The sequence below is a fragment of the Empidonax traillii genome, unplaced genomic scaffold, assembly GCF_003031625.1.
Source record: "Empidonax traillii isolate 1590-97213 ecotype Southwest subspecies unplaced genomic scaffold, ASM303162v1 scaffold495:size1017845, whole genome shotgun sequence".
Taxonomy (NCBI): domain Eukaryota; kingdom Metazoa; phylum Chordata; class Aves; order Passeriformes; family Tyrannidae; genus Empidonax; species Empidonax traillii.
The window spans coordinates 721,383-733,941 of record NW_020955688.1 but is presented as its reverse complement, the minus strand read 5'-3'; the positions used below and the strand labels follow the sequence as shown (position 1 = coordinate 733,941).

At 56.1% G+C, this 12,559-nt stretch overlaps 2 protein-coding genes across 4 annotated transcripts; one reads left to right on the top strand and one right to left on the bottom strand.

Moving 5' to 3' along the window:
• Positions 1 to 315: 315 nt before the first annotated feature.
• SIMC1 (SUMO interacting motifs containing 1) lies at positions 316 to 6,472 on the bottom strand. 3 transcript variants are annotated; one of them, XM_027896356.1, is made up of 9 exons: positions 5,821 to 6,472; positions 5,363 to 5,580; positions 4,724 to 4,793; positions 4,150 to 4,295; positions 3,541 to 3,708; positions 2,942 to 3,070; positions 1,854 to 2,010; positions 1,691 to 1,775; positions 316 to 777 (listed from the first exon to the last, which is right to left on the bottom strand). In XM_027896356.1, the coding sequence occupies exons 1-9, from the start codon at positions 6,355 to 6,357 to the stop codon at positions 557 to 559; spliced, it is 1,731 nt and encodes a 576-aa protein (XP_027752157.1). In that variant the 5' UTR covers positions 6,358 to 6,472; the 3' UTR covers positions 316 to 556. The 3 variants fall into 3 exon arrangements, 2 of the variants coding, with proteins under 2 accessions (XP_027752157.1, XP_027752158.1); XR_003572620.1 differs by having other exon boundaries at positions 738 to 777; positions 1,691 to 2,010; positions 5,363 to 5,583; XM_027896357.1 differs by lacking the exon at positions 316 to 777 and having other exon boundaries at positions 1,607 to 1,775; positions 5,363 to 5,583.
• A 1,616-nt stretch (positions 6,473 to 8,088) lies between these two features.
• On the top strand, positions 8,089 to 11,604 carry THOC3 (THO complex 3). Its single transcript, XM_027896358.1, has 6 exons — positions 8,089 to 8,454; positions 8,871 to 9,027; positions 9,757 to 9,961; positions 10,293 to 10,454; positions 10,542 to 10,642; positions 10,941 to 11,604. The coding sequence occupies exons 1-6, from the start codon at positions 8,272 to 8,274 to the stop codon at positions 11,102 to 11,104; spliced, it is 972 nt and encodes a 323-aa protein (XP_027752159.1). The 5' UTR covers positions 8,089 to 8,271; the 3' UTR covers positions 11,105 to 11,604.
• The last annotated feature ends 955 nt before the right edge of the window (positions 11,605 to 12,559 follow it).

The window sequence follows — 12,559 nt, the reverse complement described above, 5'->3', positions numbered from 1 at the left end:
TTTTTGGCCAAGTTATATAGATTGATTTGCACTGGAGCAGAAATGTTCCTCTACTGAGGACTGACTACCATGTCTTGGGGATCTCTGCACCATGAGTAATGTCCTCACTGTACCTCACACCTGTTGGTTTTTTTTAAAGATTATAATCTTTCCCTTAATTATTGACCAGATATTTGGGCATTTTGCTTGCTGTGTAAACTACTGTCAGAGTTTATGGCTGCACAAGGCTAATGCTATCCCAAGGTATGACTGACAGAGGTCTGCACTTCCTTTAGGCAGGGCTGGCACCAAGATGAAAGACTCTCAGCAATTATAAAATATAAAAATAATTTATTTTTTAAAGTGTACAATGTGCCTGATAAAACTGTAGAATGATGTAAATTTGAACAGAAATTCTGAGGCCATTTCTTACCATTGGTAAACTAACCATTTTTCCAAAGAACTCTGTAAACCAACCCCCATGACATTGAAACTGCAGCATGAGATGGGGGTTTGGAGGGTTTTTTTATGGGGAACTTGAAGTTCTTTGTCCCCCTTACGGCAGTGGTTGTCTCCATCACGCAGTAGCAACAATGAAGAACAAATCTCGCAACAGGAACAATTTCTCCTGGATTTGTGGAGGAAAAGGCTGCCCCAGGACCTCCTGCATTCGGCTGATGAAGTCCTCCATCTTCAGCTGAATGTCCAGGTTGGTGATGTTGTCACTCTCCTGGAGCCTGGGCTTGGCTTTCTGAACTATCAAGTCCATCCGGTCACTGAGGGAGCTCCGCAGGTGCTCTGCAAGAGGAAATGCTGGTGGGGAGAGGCAGCACACAAGGGGCTGCCTGACCTGTTGGGATTGAGCACAGCGTGCCAGAGGCAGCGCTGTGCAGGAGTGAGAAGCAGTTGGGAATGGTGCTGATCTCCTGTGGTTATCCCTCATGCTTCTGCACAAGACTGAGGGAAGGAGGAACTGGCCCCTCCTGGAGCTCAGTCTGCATGTGGAGAGAGCGCAAGAAATGGGGAAGGGGCAAGGCTTGTAGAACCTTTTTCTCCTGTGTGAGTGGCAGAAAGGCAGCTGCAAAGGAGTCTCCAAGGAGCTCAAGAGCAGTAACCTTAATTGTCTAGGGCTTCAGGGAGAGTGAGACTGCACGTATGATGGTGGATTCCTCTGTGTTCTTTCATGAAAGCCTTAACCCTGGGCTAAAACAGCTGAAGTTGAGAAGAGACTTGAAGAATTTTCTAGTAAAATTACTTTAGGGAGTGTTTTGTGACTGTGCCTTTCTCCTGGGATCAGAAATGCTGCTGTTTCTATGGCTACTGTGGGTGGTGCTCCCTGCCCAGTTTACTAAGTGCTGAAAGTGTCCTGGGTTTACCAAAGAGAGCATCCAAAGGAGGCTGGAAGGATGAGGAAGGGTTTACAAGGGAAGCCACACGAGGAGTGACTGAGGGCACCTGGCTTGTTCACCCTGGATAAGGCTATTTTGTAGGGGCTAAACTTGGCAAAGTAAGTTGAGTGCTCCTGACGGATGCAACATCACTTCTTTGACTGCTGGGAATAGTTACTAGCATGGATAGAGGCACATTGTCTTTCAAAGACTTAGTGGTTGTGAGCTCAAGAGTGATGAGAAGAGAGGAGGAAGGGCAATTTGGCAGTTCTACTGCAGCCTCTTGATGAGATTGTTTGTTAAGGCCAGAACAAGCTGCTTACCCCGTATTACGCTTTGGTAACTCATCAGCAGCAAACTCAAGTACTGCAGCATCTCATCCCACCTTTGCCATGTTGCTGTTTCATCCTATGACAGGAGGCAGTATTTGATTATTAGAAGTTTTCTCGGAAGAAAACAAGGCAAAGTAGAAGTTAGACTGGATACCTCGAAATGCAGCTGCACAGAGCAGTGGCTCAGGAAATACAGGATCTTCTCCAGAGACATGGATGAGGTTGAGGGCACATCACAACTGTGCTGGAACAACAGCTCTAGCAGTCTGCAGCGCAGGAGCTGACTCTCCATGGTGTTTAATAACGTTTCCCTGGAAGACAAAAGGGATTTACTTTGAGAGAGACAGCACACCCTGGCCAGAAACAACCGTTCCAGCATGTTCCTGGTGACTGCAGGGGCTGCCCAGCTGTGCCTTGGAAGGAAGACCACCAGATGTGGTGGGAGACCTTTGTTATGTGACTTGGCCACGGCTGTGTTTTTGTCCTCAGGTGTGACCTGTGGCAGCTGGAGGTCAGTACAGTCTGTGAAGCAAACTAAGCTGCCTCACTTCCCCCTGCCCAGCAGCCTGTGTGGCAGTGATCCATTCCTGCTGACTCGCAGGGAGCACAGCCAAGCAAGGGTGATGTGGGGTCAGGGCCAACTGGATCTACATCTGTCCTGGGCAAAGTGACAGCTTGGTTAGACTCAGTTTGGTTTGATTAGATCTGGTGTGTGCGCAGGGTTGTGCTGAAGGGGTGTGAAGGGCTGCCTGCTGGGCATTGCAAGTGTGGGTTTGAAATGCCTGTGGGTCCAGTGGTCTTGTGTTTACACCAGAACCAGTCAGGCCCTTGTGCTTTGGCTTCAGATACTGCATTTCTTAGAGAAGCAAACAAAAGGATGTCAAGGCAAAGCTGTAGGAACTGCATCATATTTCTGACAAGCTACCTGGTTGCCCAGGAGAATCAGTGATGTGTTTGCCAGTACTTGACTGTGCTGATGCACAGTGCTGCTTTTCAGACCCTTTTCATGTTTTTAAGGTCACACAACTTTAACATGTGAGAAAATTGACTGTTTTCAGCAGCACACCACTGCGGTAGATGTGTTCAGCTAGTGATGTATCTCCATGGGAGATATAGCCATGCTCTTGCTGGCTGGCCTGTCTTTCTGTACCCTCTAGTACTTTGTGCATCCAGACTGGGATGTAAGTTGGGAATAAGACCATTGCTCACAGCCAAATGCTGCCTCGCATGTGCTTGTCTCACCTTTGGCTCCTCAACGGGATATTCAGAATAAACGGGAATATCTCATTTGCAATCCTACGGGAGCTGCAGGTGGGAGATCTGTCCACTTCCACTGCGATGGACAACATCCGCTGGAGCAGGAGCATCACCCTGTGTCAGAGAGACAGTCAGCACTGGGAGAAGCTGCTCCTTGGCTTGCCAAGTAAAGCATTGGGGATGGCCCCTAGTTCAGCCTCGTGCTTTGCAGTGAGGGACACGGGAATGCAGGCTAGATTTGGTGTCTCTTGGTGGCTTTTGAATCAGATACTTTTGCAAGCAGAGCAAATCCCCAGATTGAACCTTGGGAGGTCTTGGGCTGTAGTGAGTGTTGGTGGAGCAGCATGGGGCAGCCTGAGCTGTGACTGAAGAGCTCCAGACTTACATGACATGCAAGAGGATGATACTGAGCCAGTGGCAGTCTTTTGCTCACCAAGTCTATATCTAACCCAAAGGAGAACCAGCAAAGCTGGTCACAGGTACAGCCTAGCTTCCCTGACCTGACAGGGAGTGAGAGGCTCTGGCTTCTCCTTGACTTGGGCCCATGATAATGCCATTAGGGAGTTAGCACTTCTGGGGCTTACTTTTGGGCAAAGAAAGCTGCTGGAGCCTGTGTGCTGGCTGGACTTGGTGAAGATGAGCTGCGTTCAGCCCTGGCTTCTGCTGAAGAGGAGGGAGTTTCTTGCGGCTGCTCCTGGGGCTGACAGAACCCGACTCCTGTGATTGCTGCGACCAACCATTTGACCACTTCCCTAGGACAGAAACAGGAATTTTAGTGGGGATGGGCCTGATTTTGCTGTGTTCTGACCTCTAGATCCACTTGGATCTTGAAGAAAGACCCTGAGAATGAAGAGTATGTCCCACTCACTCAGAGTGAGCAGCTCAACAGAAGAGCTCTCTTGATTTCTACACTTGTCCACAGGACTGCTGCTTCCTTAGTCCTGTCCTGAGCAATGCAAATCTCATTCTTGGGAAAAGTCTGCTAGGTTGCAGCTGCAATTGCTTTGCATCCTCTCTGGTGGTTTGCTTTTGTAAGTCTGTCGTTTATATTTGGCCCTGCACTTCCCTCTGTCTCCTAAGTTTGCTTTTTGTAAAGTCTGAAAGTCCGACCTGGAGTCTTGACAAGTGTTCCCTGGGCCCCTGCCTCTCAGTTTGTGGTTAGAGAACAGGGAGGAGGAGGAGGTGTCCCTTACTTGACATTGTTGAAGCACACATCACATGAAAGCACTTTCTTGGCAATGGACTTCTGCAGCAGGTGCAACCTCAGATTCTTCTGCAAGTCATCCTCCAGGGTCTGCACCACGTACTGCAGGAAGAGGAGCCGGCCAGGGGGCTTCTCCTGAGGGCACATGGAGATTGTATGAGCCTGAGGGAGCCACTGGGTGAGGAGGACCAAGGAATTTGGCTGTCTCAGGAATGGGCTGATGTACAGCTCCAGGATGGGTTGCCTGGCTCAGGCAATGCCCTTATGGGACCTGTTCTACCACTGCACTAGCACTGTGACCCACAGAGGCTTTATCTGTTGTTGTGCCTTCTGCAATGGGACAACTTGCCAGCAGCTGTGCAGTGGGTCAGGGAGCACTGAGGATAAATATGAGATACCCAACTGGCACTTGCTGCCCTCAGCAGCTGCAATAAAGGTGCACATTGGACTGGCCTGTTCTCTGCAGCAGAGCACAGCCACATGAGGCCATTAGGCAATGCTTACCCTCAGGCACTGTGTCCTGGATGATCCCTGCCCAATGTGACACACACAGTGCCAAGTACCTGGTCCTCCATGATGAATTTCAGCAGCGTCCAGTCCCATCCCACTGTGGCAGCGTTGGCTGGATGGAGCCTGCAAGGACAATGCTGTCCATTTGTGCTGAACTGCCTGACCATCTGTCTGGAGGCAAGGCAGCCCCCTGGCCCTTCCCCAGCCCTCCCCAGCATCACTTGCTCAGGGGCCTGGCCTGCCTTTCTCCTCTCCTGACCACATGAATTTTTCGAAACCACGTGGCTGGGGCTGTACTCCATGGAGATGCCCAGGACTCCTGGGCCTATGGCCTCACAAAACATTGTTTCTCTCTGTGGGAGTCCCTGAGGGAAGTGAGGGAGCTGCTCCAGGCACTGACAGCCCACAGCACTGCTGCAGCCCAGGGAAGGCACTTCTGCCATGTCACAGCAGTGAAGAATGAGATCTGCCCTTCAGGGCAAGGCAAACATGCTCCTCCGTCCCTGAGAGCTCTCTGGTGTCATGGGCTGCCCCTGACCCACCCACAGAGAGCTTGGGGAGTGCTGGTGGTAGCAAGAGGATCATCCTGGATTATATGGGAAATCACTCCTATGAGTGAACACCTGTATGCTGGGCAGATCACTGGGAGCACCTAGTCAGCCCCAGGGCCCCGGGACAAGGGGAACACCTACATTTGGATCTTCATCAGCAGCATGTAGGTGTCCTTCAAGATCTCCTCTTCATGGGCATTCAACAGGACCTGTCTGATCAGGTGGGAGATGATATCTTTGGGGGGACAGTGCTGGCAGGAGACGAACTCATTCAGGAGATGCAAGGTGCCCTCCAGGAAGTTCTCCTCCATGGTGGTGCGCACCATGCTCAGCTTCCCTCTGGGGATGAGCTCAGGTTTCTGCTGTGTAGGAGGCAAGGCAACAGGTGAAAGCCAGCTCCCCCAGCATGGAGGAAACCAGCTGTGATGTGGAGTCCACTGTGAAGAGAACTGCAATAACCAGAGCCCCCAGCTGCCTGGCAAAGCTTCCCACAAAAGGCAAAGGGAGCAGGGACTGCCCTTGCTACCTCCTCTACCACAGGGCCTGCTCTGAGCAGCCTCCAGCTGGGCTTGGCAGTGGCTGCTCTAGACCCTGTTTACCTGCTGTGTTTCCAGGTTGGTTGCTATGCCTTGGAGGAAGAGGTGCTGGACTCCACTCCTCCTGAAACTGTGCAGTTTGTCCAGCCAGGCCTTGCTGTCAGCATCACTCCTGGCTGGGGTCACTTGCTGGGTTGGTTCTTGAGGTAGTAAGTCATTTGTTTCCAGCAAAGGCCCTTGGGCCTTCTCTGGGGTTGTGGAAAGTGTTGGGGCAGGGCTTAGCCTTGGGGGGAGGTCTCTTTCCTGGCAGAGGTGGGGAGGTTTTTCCTCTGGGCCATCATCTTTCCAGCTGCTGTTGCTGTCCAGGCTGGGGGGGGACAGGGACAGCAGGTCTGAGTCCAGCTGCATGCTGGTCAGGGAACCCAGGTCACTGTTAAAGCTGGTAGCGCTGCAGTCCTGCTCTGAGCTGCAGGAGCTGTGGCAGCTGGAAGCAGGAGAGTGGCAGCTCCTGTTCTCCATGCTTTCTGCTATGTCCGTGGTAGCACTGGGCTTCACGGGAGTGCTGTGCCAGGGTGGTGCAGGGCTTGGCTCTGCCTCCATTTCTTCCTTTGTGGTGAAGCAGAGCTGGGGACAGGATGTGTGTGCTGCTAGGGCAGCAGGTACAGTCCTGGGGTCCTGGTCAGCACTGCAGGTGCAGTGAAGGATGTGGGCATCCTCAGTCGCATTGATGAAGAAGATGTCCTCAGGTACGCTCAACAGCATCGGGTCTGTGCTTGTGTCCTCGCAGGTCAGATCGATGACCTCCTGTGGGGAGAGAGGAGCAGTGCCAGTGTCTTCCCCTGCCAGGAGCCTCTGCTACAGTGGCACTGTACCCCCGCTCAAGAGGGAAAAGAGGCTCACTGGCACCAGCCCAGGAAGAGAAACCAGGGGCACTGACCCCATCTGAGGGGATGGGGGCAGGCTGTGGGGGCTGGTAGCTGTGGGGTCAGCCCACCCTGGCAGCACCACTGATCCTGAGCCCAGCTCTGACTGAGGCTCTTCTTCCCTGCTTTCCCCAGGGTTCCTTATTGCAAACAGCCATGCCCTCTCCTCCAAACACCTCTTGCCTTGGGCCAGAGTGGTCCTGGCTGCCTGCTTAGCTCCCTCCCATGACTGGGAAACGCAGGTCCTGCTGGGGTGCCCAGGGAGGGCAAGGGAAGCACCGTGAGCGCTCCTATACCCTGTCCCCAGACACTGGCAGAAGCAGCACAGGATTCAAACCCTGGCACCCCTTCTGTGGCACAACCTTGCCCTCTACGAACACAGGAGCGGTAGGGAACTGCCTCTTCCTCTTTGGCATCAATCTGGAGCTACAGCAGCCCTCAGACTTTGGGGACTCCCACCCAGGACTTGCTGGGTGGTGCAGCACTCGGTGTTCCAAGGGGCAAAAGGAGCAGGCAGGACTGGCAGCAGGCAGGACACACCACTTCCCAAGATCTCGGTGTGCCCAGGAGGGGTCAGAGCCTGTTTACTCTTGGGGAAAAAAAGTGCCCCTCAGCGTCTCAAAACAGGGAATACAGTTAGTGGACAATTTAAGTCCGTTTCTTTCCCCGACTCAGATCCGTTGCCTTTCCCAAGGAGGGCTTCTGGACGCTGGAGGAGCTGGGGAGGGCGGGAGGCCGCAGGGCCCCAGCCGGTCACGGTAACCGTCGGCGCAGCTGCCTCAGGAACCGGGACAGCGGAGCGTGGAGCGGGACGGGCCGTTCACTGAGGGGCTGAGCCTCGAGCCCTGAACCGCCGCCGCGCCGGGACATCGTCCCCGCACCCTCTGGCGGTAAAGGGGACAGTGGCAGCGCAGGGAAGGGGGACGGGACAGGGGAGGGGGCGGCCCTGAGGAGGGGGCAAGACAGGTGAGAGACGTGGCAGCCACCCCACCGCATCCATGAGCCAGGTCCCGCCGGGGCTGCGCCCTACAGGGCTGGACCCTCCTCGGGGTGCAGCGAGAGCACATGATGCTCCATGGCGGGGACCGGCGTTTTCTGGGGTGAGAGGGGGACATGGCCGAGGAGGCTGGGACCGCTAGGGGGTCGCGCTTGAGGAGCGGGGCTCCGCCGGCCGCAGGTGGCCGCGGGGAGCCGAGCCCGCCTGGGGAGAGGCTGGGACATCCCGGGGATCCCCGGGAACACCCGGCCGGGGCTGCGCGCCCACCCCTCCACTGCCCCCGAGGCTTCTTGTCTGCGCGCGGCTCCCGTCCCCGCCCGCGCTGAGCGCGCCGCCATCTTCGAGCGGGGCAGCGGCGGCCCCGGACTCACGGCGGGGGCGGGCAGGGAGCGGCCGGGGCGGCGCGGCCGAGGCGGCGGCAGCGGCGGCGAGCGGGCGCCCTCCGAGTCCGAGTCGCTGAGGAGCACCACGGTGTCGTCCATCCCGGCGGCGGGTGGCGGCTCCGCCCCGGGCGTGGAGCCCCGGCAGGCGCGGGGGGGCGACGGAAGTGCGGGCGGGCGCGGTGCCGGGGCGGGGCGCGGAGCCGGCCCCGCCATGGCGGTGTCCCCGTACGTGCAGGCCATGCAGGAGCTGTTCCGCGCCAACACGCGGAGCCGCGAGTTCCCCGCGCACGGCGCCAAGGTGCACTCGGTGGCCTGGAGCTGCTGCGGCCGCCGCCTCGCCTCCGGCTCCTTCGACAAGACCGCCAGCGTCTTCCTGCTGGAGAAGGACCGGCTGGTGAGATCTGCCGGCAGCGGGCGGGCAGTGCCGGGCGGGTCGGTACCAGGAGCTCTTGGGCACACTGGGCCCGGGTGTTCAGGCAGCTGTGTCGAGCCAGGGAGTGGGTCCAGGTGGTCGGTACTGGGTGCTCTGTGTGCATCGGAACAGGAGCATCACCAGGAGACCCTGCCGGCCGGTGGCAGAGAGCTGGCAATAAAGCTGGAGCGGGAATTAAGCTGCTACCTGGCGGGGAAGGCGCGGGGGTCTCCTCCATCCCGGCCGGCCGTGGGCGGGAGCGTGGCCGGGGTGGCGGGGTAGCTCCGGGCTGGGTTCCCGTCCCATCCCGACGGGGATGCAGCGTGCCGGGATGTGAGGCAGGAGGGGGGAGCAGAGCCAGGCGCATCCTCATGACGACGGCTGTCGTCTCCCCGCAGGTGAAGGAGAACAACTACCGGGGCCACGGGGACAGTGTGGATCAGCTCTGCTGGCACCCCAGCAACCCTGACCTCTTCGTCACAGCGTCCGGGGACAAAACTATCCGCATCTGGGACGTCCGCACCACCAAGTGCATCGCCACTGTCAACACCAAAGGTGAGCCCCTGCCTTCCCAGGGGGTTTCCCAGGTGGGTCCCGGCGGGACCTCAGCTTTGTGGGACCCGCCTGCAGCGGCACAGAGCTTTGGATCCTTTCTGTGACTATTTCTGCTTGGGGCCTCTTTGGTGGCTGCTTTATGTTTGTGTTGCACTCATCGCACAAGGGCTCATTTACTGCAGAGTAGGGACTGGAGAAACTCCTGAAATATGGTGCTGGTTGTTAAAATGTTTTGTGTACTTGTTTCTGGAGTCTGTGGGCTGTGAGGCTGGAGACTGGGGAAAAGGCATGTTTACTAAGAGCCATGATGGAAGTAAAAGTTTGTGTGGATTCAGAAAAACAACTATTTGAGTTCATGTGCTGCCTAATCCAGATACCACCTCTGCCCTTGGAAATATCAAATTTTGAGTTGTTGGGGTTGGAAATGGCATGACTGCAACCTGCCTTGTTTTTACCTTGTTGTTTAAAGGTATTTATTGTTGGCTTCTGCTTTTTCTGGATCTCAAAGATCACTGGATTCAGAGGATCTTTGGGTTGACCTTGTGTGATGATTGCTGTGGTCCTACTGTTTTGAAGCTGTACTTCTTATAAGTTTGGTTTTCAGTAATTCTGTATTTGCTGGACAGCTGCCGTGCAGGGTTTGTGTATTACACTGCAGACCTGGCAGTCTTTCCTATCTGGGAATGGTTTGGAGCGGAAATGGAACCTGCTGCCTTTCTGTCCATTCAGGTGAGAACATCAACATCTGCTGGAGCCCCGATGGACAGACCATCGCCGTGGGGAACAAGGATGACGTGGTCACCTTCATTGATGCCAAGACTCATCGCTCCAAGGCTGAGGAACAGTTCAAGTTTGAGGTGAACGAGATCTCCTGGAACAATGACAACAACATGTTCTTCCTCACCAACGGGAATGGCTGCATCAACATCCTCAGGTTGGTGTCCACAGCTGCAGGTGGGCTGGGTGGCTGGGCTGGCTGCAGTCAGGCTGCAAATGCCTTGGCTGGTTTTGGGGAACTGGAGTCCCACACCTCAGTGGTCCCCAGCCCTCTGGTGGGAATGGACTTGCCTGGAGCTGAGGTTGCCCCAGTTCTGGGCTGGGCTCCCCGAGAGGGACCCTGATGCTTCACCTCATTCACTGGACACTTGGTGTTTCCTACCCTGGCTGGGTTTGCTCCCAGTCCTGGTGTGCCTTGTGCCTGCCCTGCTTCAGACAATCTCTGTGCTTCTCTCACTGCTCCCTGCCCTCTCCCTTCACCTCCACAGCTACCCAGAGCTGAAACCCATCCAGTCCATCAATGCCCATCCTTCCAACTGCATCTGTATCAAGTTTGATCCTATGGGGAAGTATTTTGCCACTGGCAGTGCTGATGCCTTAGTCAGCCTTTGGGATGTGGATGAGCTGGTATGTGTGAGGTGCTTCTCCAGGTAGGTAGAGCTGTTCCAAAGCTGTTTGCCCCCTCTCTGGGGACCACGTGGAGTGGGCTGACTGTCTGCTCCCCTTGGTTGCTGCAGGCTCGACTGGCCTGTGCGGACACTGAGCTTTAGCCATGATGGGAAGATGCTGGCGTCAGCATCAGAAGATCACTTCATTGACATTGCCGAAGTGGAGACAGGTAACAGTTTCTTCTTGGGGAACAGCAGGGAGGGAATCAGATGGAGAAGTGCTGGTGGAGCTGGGAGGGCACTGGGAGAATCTGCTAAGGAAGAGCTTTGCTGTGCAGAGCAGAGTGCCATGAGGGGGAGCCTTTGCCTCGTTAGTCAGTGGCAGACATGCTTGTCATGTCTGAGCTTTGTCACTGGGTGATTAAAAGGCGCTGGAGCAGCAGTTGTGCTGGAGAGAAGCAGGTGCTTGGCTCTGGGGCAGCGAGCGGTGGAGGCTCTCCGGGCTGACATGGCCCCTTTTCCATGCAGGAGAGAAGCTCTGGGAGGTGCAGTGTGAGTCCCCTACCTTCACAGTGGCCTGGCACCCGAAGAGGCCACTGCTGGCCTTCGCCTGTGACGATAAAGATGGCAAATATGACAGCAGCCGGGAGGCTGGCACCGTCAAGCTCTTCGGGCTCCCCAATGACTCCTGATGAAGCTGCACCTGGGGATGCAACACCTGCCTGCTCTTGGGACTGGGAGCTTAATGTAGGCAGGGCAAGGAGTTGGCTCCCCTCCTGGGCAGCCTGGCAGGGCTGTGACCTCGGGCTCAGTTTGGTGCATCCTACTCTTGGGAGCATTTGTAAATAGAGAGCTGTGTGCTGGGGATGATGGGGGTGCTGGCAGGGGCCCCTGTCTACCACCTCCTCTCTGGGGAATGGGGAGCTTGTTCCAAAGGCAAGTGGCCAAAGAAAATCAGTCACTGAAGGTGGCTGCTGAGGGGCCTTCCATGAGAAGAGCTCCACTCTGACCAGTCTCCCCAGCAGGGATAAGCTATGTGAATGTCCCCTTGTCCCAACAGCCTGGTGGCAAGGGCAGCCCTGGGAGCACAGCCTGCCCCTTTTCTTCCCAGACATCCCATGCCCCTTTCCTGTGCTGAGGCAGTGAGGGGAGGGTGAAGGGATGTGAGTTGGGAGACGATTCCCCAGCTGGGGCTGAGTTTTTTTAATACTTGCTTTTTCTAATTTTGATAAATCCTCTTCCTTAACAAAGGTGCCTGTGGCTGCTTGCAGGGGGGAGAATTGGGTTGTTGAGCTGCTCTCCCTTCCTCTGCCTCCTTCCCTCGGCCCTGGCAAGGCCCTGGCTGAGGGGTTTGTTGAGGGACTGTCCCCTGTGTCCCCACTGCCTCTCCTCCGCTGTCACACCAGAGGGCGCTGTGCCCCCACACTGGGGACAGGTGACAGCGGGGACACTGCTCGGTGGGTGCGGGGGGACACCCACAGGGACCTGTTCCTGCCTGGCAGCACCCCATGTGCGGAGCACGCTGCTCGTCCCACGCCATGGCCACCAGCCCCGGGCACAGCCCTTCCCTGTGCCCCTGCAGGGGTGACCGGCACTGCCTTCCCCCTCCACCGCTCCCCAGGGAGGGCTGTGGGGACTTGTCCCCCTCTGTACTGTCACAAAGCATAGTCTGCCTGCAATGGAGACCTTGCCTGCGAGATCTCTACCGTTTTCTACTCTCATATTTTTGTCTGACAGAAGCTTTTCCGGGTGACTGCTCTGCTGATGGCGCCTGGGTAACAGTGGAGCTCTTTGCTGGTAAATGATGGCAAATGATGGCTGGGGCTGGCTGCAGGCTGAGGCCTCCAGGGCTGTGCCAAGCCAGGGCACTGCCAGGGCCTTTGCCTCGCTGCGGGGACATGAGGTGCCCCATGCCCATAGCCTCATGCCTCTTTATTAGGGGACAGAAGGCAATGACCCACCAGAAACAGTCCTTGTACCGCAGGGTATCCTCCGTCATTCAGTGAAAGAAGTCCCAGAGTCAGGGGGAAGGGGCAGAAGCCTCCATGGCATGCCTGTGGGACAGGGGCCCACCAGCACCCATCCCTTTTGTCTTGTCCCCATCCCCAGAGAGGACACTTTGCAGAGTGGGAGACAGCAGGACTGAA

Bases quoted from the DNA above. Each gene is read 5' to 3' on its own strand.
- SIMC1 (XM_027896356.1), bottom strand. From the start codon at position 6,357: ATGGAGGCAGAGCCAAGCCCTGCACCACCCTGGCACAGCACTCCCGTG. The intron at 3,709-4,149 runs GTAAGGGACACC...TTTCTGTCCTAG, and splicing joins GTGTGCTTCAACAATGTCAA to GGAAGTGGTCAAATGGTTGG. The intron at 3,071-3,540 runs GTAAGCCCCAGA...TCTCTGACACAG, and splicing joins GCAGCTTTCTTTGCCCAAAA to GGTGATGCTCCTGCTCCAGC.
- THOC3 (XM_027896358.1), top strand. From the start codon at position 8,272: ATGGCGGTGTCCCCGTACGTGCAGGCCATGCAGGAGCTGTTCCGCGCC. The intron at 9,028-9,756 runs GTGAGCCCCTGC...CTGTCCATTCAG, and splicing joins CGCCACTGTCAACACCAAAG to GTGAGAACATCAACATCTGC. The intron at 10,455-10,541 runs GTAGGTAGAGCT...TGGTTGCTGCAG, and splicing joins TGTGTGAGGTGCTTCTCCAG to GCTCGACTGGCCTGTGCGGA.